Source organism: Paralichthys olivaceus, chromosome 24, assembly GCF_024713975.1.
Source record: "Paralichthys olivaceus isolate ysfri-2021 chromosome 24, ASM2471397v2, whole genome shotgun sequence".
Taxonomy (NCBI): domain Eukaryota; kingdom Metazoa; phylum Chordata; class Actinopteri; order Pleuronectiformes; family Paralichthyidae; genus Paralichthys; species Paralichthys olivaceus.
The window spans coordinates 13332065-13338064 of NC_091116.1; the positions used below are offsets into that span (position 1 = coordinate 13332065).

General features: G+C 43.1%; 1 protein-coding gene across 4 annotated transcripts in view; it reads left to right on the forward strand.

Annotated features, from left to right (window-relative positions):
- The window catches only part of pou3f3b (POU class 3 homeobox 3b), a 205290-nt gene extending 199853 nt beyond the window's left edge, over positions 1-5437 (forward strand). Inside the window, exons 3-4 of one of the 4 annotated variants that reach the window (XM_069521532.1) lie at positions 3432-3548; positions 5295-5437. In XM_069521532.1, coding sequence (XP_069377633.1) covers positions 3432-3470 — 39 coding nt within the window. In that variant the 3' untranslated portion in view covers positions 3471-3548; positions 5295-5437. Of the gene's footprint in view, positions 1-3431; positions 3549-4085; positions 4103-5294 lie in introns of those variants that run through there. The other 3 variants (XM_069521533.1, XR_011240552.1, XR_011240559.1) reach the window with 3 other exon arrangements.
- Positions 5438-6000: the final 563 nt, after the last annotated feature.

Here is a 6000-nt window from a genome sequence, read left to right on the forward strand (position 1 = left end):
GTGCACGTCTCCTCTGGTTGTTTACATCTGCAGCCTCCTCAGGCCTGCTGGGTAAAAACCCGGATCCTCTGCTCTCACCTGCAGCCTGGACACGTGCACGGGCTGGATTATAACCTGAGCGTGTGCGTGAAGGAGGGTTCATTCAAATTGCACGAGGGAAAGAGACGATGGGACGCGTGCGTGTTGTTTGGGGGTGAAGGTACAGAGCGTCCTCGCGTCCTGGCTGCGCGTTATGTAATTTAGCTCCTGGTCCAGATTCTGCATCACACACATACACACAAACACACACACTCACACACATGCGTGATGGTTATGGACCTGATTCACGCGCGACACGCAAAGATCTGAATCTGCTGCAAGAGATGAAGGTGTTGAATGTGCGTGTGACACTCAGGTGCGCGCAGGTCTATAACTCTGATGTTGTTTCAGTATCCGGGGCACTGGGTCAGTGTGTGTGTGTGTGTGTGTGTGTGTGTGTGTGTGTGTGTGTGTGTGTGTGTGTGTGTGTGTGTGTGTGTGCGCGCGTGCTCGGCCTGCAGAGCTGCAGTGACAGGCCCGAGATAAACACTCATTTTAAATGGGCTCATAAAGATGTTTTATCTGACTCTATATAATAATAATAATGATTTAGCTCTTTGCATACACATGTTAGTCTATACATATTTATACATGTGTATATAAATATATATATATATATATATATATATATTTATATATATTTATATGTGTAGTTTTTTATTTTACAACTGGACTATTTTCTCGTCACGGCTGCAAGAGGCCAAATGTGATTCCAACTTTTCTTGACTCGCCTATTCAGCAGAACTCACAGAACGTGTCCCCGCGCTGCAGGATTTGAATTTCGCGGATGATTTCCCGCACTAGTTGCTTAGCAACTGAATTCAATGATATAGAGAAAGTGGGAATCATTTTTCTTTGTCTCCATTAGTGAAAGTGGCAGCGGGGACGCGCCGTGCAGCAGCAAACTTCAGATCCTGCACGTTGAATGTGAAGATGTTAAAGATAGGAAGCAGTCAGGGTGTTTTTTAAAAAAAAAAAAGCAGTTCGGTTTATTTGTATTGAATTTAAAATGTTGGGATCTCTGCATCTGCGTTAAATCCACAAACTTCGGATTCCTGCTGCACATTCATTTACGAACAACTCGAGAAAATGCAACAACAAAAACAGGAAACAGTCAAATTCTGAGGGAATTTAAAATAACACTTCTCTGAATGAAGAAAAACGCTGCAGCTGATTGAACGAGAGGCAGAGTTATAATATTTGTCATCTCACGCGCATTGATTCTGCATTCAACCCAACGACACGCGCACGTTCACACCGCGCACGCTCCTCGCGTCTTGTGCAGAAATGTCTTAAATCGACGCACAGAATTTTTCTTTCTTTCTTTTAACCGAGGGCGACACAAAAAGCAGAGTTTCAAATCTCATAATGGGTTTTGATCCGCCTATTCTCCTGCAGCTTTGCCTTTTTCCATGGCTCTTCAGAAACCATGTTGGCAGCAGCGTGCACGTGTGTGTGTGCGTGTGTGTGTGTGTGTGTGTGTGTGTGTGCACTGGTACGTTCAGGGCCTGTAGGAGATCTGCAGCTCTCCTTCCATATTGATTGAGGACGTCAGCGGCTCATTAAAGCAGCTCGTTGTCTCTGAGGCCTTTAAACGCAGCACTGAGGACTTGAGGACTGAGCTGCTATAAAAGTTTTAACGTCTTAATAATTATTAATGTGTCACCAGGAGCTTTTCACTCGGTCGCACACTTCACCTGCAACCACGGGGAACTACAGGGAACTCAAGAACATCACGTGTGTGTTTGATTTTTAAATAGATTCACAGAGTTCACACTCAACTTTAATGTTTCTTTCTATAAAACTGTTTTACAGCTGTAAACACGCGAATTCATTATATTTATTATCTGTGTAGACGCTGGGATTTTATTCTAAAGTGTAATGGACTCATTTTATATAGTTCTCAGTGTGTGTGTGTGTTGTGTGTGTGTGTGTGTTGTGTGTGTGTGTGTGTTTGCTCCACGTGTCGGGCGCATGAATATGGATCATCCTGTGCATGTTCTCCGCAGGGATCCTTCCCCTGGTTCCACGTCCACGCGGATTTATCTGCTGCAGAAAAAGACATGAACAAATATATCCCCCTGTGTGTGTGTGTGTGTGTGTGTGTGTGTGTGTGTTTTCATTCATTAATTCTCTTATTTAAAGTGAGCAGCAGCTCATATGTTGATGATGAGGAACATTTCTCATAATTTACAATATTTCAGATAATTCACTTCAGCAAATAAAAACGCCCCGCGTCGTTTTTCATTCTTGTTGTTGCTCCAGAGCTTCTCCTCTGCGCGCGTGTGAGTGGAAACAGAAACAGATTGTCAACAGAAAAGAGAATAAAAAGCTGAGTGGAGCAGCAGAGACATGAGAAAGAGGAGGATGAGGACGAGAGAGAAGAGGAAGAGGAGGTTTTTTGAAAAGATGACGTGACTCTGGGGTTTCCTCTCCATACATTGTGAAGGTCATGGTTCAGTGATGGATGGATGGATGGAGAGGGAGAGGAGGGCGAGGGAGGTGAAGAGCTGCTTCTCCTGCATTTCTACATAAACTACAATCCCCTGCAGCCATCTTTTTATTTAGTCTTTATTTTATTTTCACTTTATTTCAAGTCACGACAGCAGTGATGCTCGTTAACTCTGAAACTTTAATAACTTTAATAACTGAATCAGTCGAATTATTATTATTATCATTATTTCTGTTTTATTTTCTATTCGGATTTTTAATAAAGTCAAATCAAACACTTGAATCCTTCAGACAAAACATTTCAGGACACACAATATTAATATTGGCTTTTCTAATGTTCATAAAAATAATAATCATGTATAATGACAGTTTATGTGTAATATTAGTTCAGTATAATAATAACTGTAACATCATCATTTAATAGTTTAACACTTTTAAAATGTGATGTTTCGATTTATTATTATCCATTTTATTATTATTTACATAGTCCCATAATATTTCTTCAACTTTCTTGATCAAACTTTTAATTTTTTTCAGTTTTACATTAATGTACAATCATTATGTGAATTCTGTGTGTGTATTTATTCCTTTTATTACACACACACACACTCTCACACACACAGATACAAAAAGTACATAGTTTGTTGATGAGCATTTCAACAGTGTGTGTGTGTTTTCACACTATTTAACATATTTTATTCATAAATGATTTCACTCATTTCCTAGTTTCTTTATTTGTTTCAGTCAGAGACAGATTTTTAATAATAAAACTAATTGAATTTAAAGCAGATAATTCATGTGGTTGTATCATCTTATTTTATTCTATAAAACCCATTCATTAAATCGTGTTTCTTTATGTATTTCCATGTTTTTAATTAATAATAAAAAACTGTGTTTAACAGATAAAATCCACAGATATTCCCTCACAGGAGCTTCCCTGACCTTACAGCGCCACCCAGTGGACACACGAGCTCACTCCACCCTCATTATCTCCAGGAGAATCAATCGCCTCAATCCAGGTAAAATAACAGAGATGGTGAAGATTTAGATTCAGTTAAGTTTGCACATGATTTCAAGGATATTTGGCAGTTTATGAACTTTATTCTGAAAATTCAGGGATGAAGAAATTCACAGGAAAACAGATTTTCTCCTAAATTAAAATAAAAGTATTCGTTTCTGCACCGAAACAGCCAAAATAACGATGATTAAAAATGCATTGTTGTGTAAATAACGCAGATAACATTAGGTATTGATTGTACTCGCAGCTGTAAGTGGATTAACTGTGTATCTCGTGTATTTGTCTTCTTAATTTCTGTCCTTTTTAATCCTGGACTACAAAAATAAAGCATCTGAGCAGATTTCTGATGATAAAAAACAGCTTTTTAAAACGTCGGTCTGTCAAATTAACCCTCAGCCATCGCTCCAGGTGTAAACTGTTAAAGTTTGGCTGCAGCAGCTGAAGAGTTTCACACTCAGACTGTTTCTTGTTCCTGCAGAACTCTGTCTGTGCAAACTTTCCCATTTCTACGTTTTTTTTTATTCTTTCTCATTTTTAGGGTCAAACACGTGCTCACTGACACCCCCCCCCCCCCCCCCCCCCCCCCCCCCCCCTCACCCCCCTTACCTCTTCACCATAAAAGACCCTGCTTTGTCAGTTGCCATGGGAACCAGGAAGCTAGTTAGTGATCTTTCACAACTTCTCCACGTTGTTGATTCGCGTGACACGTTGAGAGGCGGCTCGTTCAGTGGCTGCACGTGTGTTTTGGGGAAAAGCTTTGTGCAGAAGCTGAGGAGCATTGAGGAGCATTGAGGAGCATTGAGGAGGAGCAGAGCCGCTCTGTCGTGATCCAGCTCCCTCCCCACGGTGAAGAGAGGAGTGATTTCCTGTGGTCCAGTGAAAGTGCAAAAGAAGAAATATATGAAAAGTGGAAGTTTCTGTGCGTTATTGTGACATGTCGGTTTGTTCCACTTTATTCAGGATGAATAACTTGAACCTAACAAAACTGTACATTTGTATTTTGAGGATAAAAAACCCTCCTGCCTCCTCCAGATGTAACGCTTCCTTTTGAAATGCAGAGAAAAACATGCGTTTAAAGGAAAACCTCATCCCCACAGGATGGTTCTCAGGACCTAGTGGCACGAGAGGCCTGTGTACATAAAGTTCTCTTTGAAGAGATTGCCAGCGATAGCGAGCTCAGCCTGTGATGTAAAAACTTCTTGGTCCCTACCATAATCCCTCTACACCCAGAAATTGAACCCAGCTCCACCCCGCATCCAGCCGGGCCCGCGTCTCGCAGCGAGAGCTCGGCTGCTTCCAAAGCCTCGTGTCAAAAAGCTGGTCAGCATTTCAAAGGACTCCCGACGTTCGTGGAGACTGACGCCCACGGCCGCCAACGAGCCCGGTGCCAACAATCGCTGTTTATGCTGGCTCCGAGAACCGTCGAGCAGGGAAACGGGATTCAGACGTTGCCAAGTAATGACTTACTAACCTCAAAAAGTAGAAGAAGAAGAGATTCTGTGAAGACGAGCCGGGACTTTCTGAGTGTGAGCACAGAGAGACAGAGTCTGAGGCTCAAGCTCGTGCAGTTTAGACGAAGGTGAACTTCTTCTTCTTCTTTTCTGCCATTTATCAGTTTCACATCAGATCTGAATCTGGTGTGACTCTCAGAGACGGTTCCTTCATTAGAGAATCTATGTGAATATGAATGTGCACTGGTGTGATTGAGTGTGTGTGTGTGTGTGTGTGTGTGTGTGTCCTGTCTAAGTCTGAGTCCCAGGCGGTGGCGGTGGATCTCCACAGCAGACGGATCGATGGTCAGGGACAGAGACAGGGGTCGGACGGTCCTCAGGGGTCCCGCCGGTGACATCTCCCGCTGCAGCTCGCCGGCCGGCCTCCTGCTCGGGTCACAGCTATCCCAGCAGGCCGTTCTCTCTGGCAGCAGTTACCAAGGTGACAGCATGTCAGCACAGCCCCACAGCGCCGCTGAGGGTGGGAGGGTGAGGCGGAGGGAGGCGAGCGAGCAGCCCAATGCATCACCAGCTCTGATGGGTTTGTCAATACTGCTTAGATCCAGAGGGAGCCGGCCCCGCCGTGACACACACACACACACAAGGCCCAGGATCAACACACACACACTTTCACCTGCAAACACACACACACACACACGCTAACAAATCTGCACACACACATGAATACAATATGTGTGACACATGGATTTTGGGAAACACCCAGTTCTGCTTCACATTTGGACACAAACGTACAAGAAAGACACAAAGAACTCACACGCATGTGCTTACAATTATAAACACACACAACACTAACTTGTTTTTGTCATTTTTAAAAAGACTCGTTTCCTGGAAACCGAACCACAACCAGCCCCAACTCCAACCAACAAAAACAAGTCTGGGCTCTGAACTGTAATCGTTCACCTTGTGGGGACGTTTTATCCCCGAATGAGCAAAAAGGCCGAA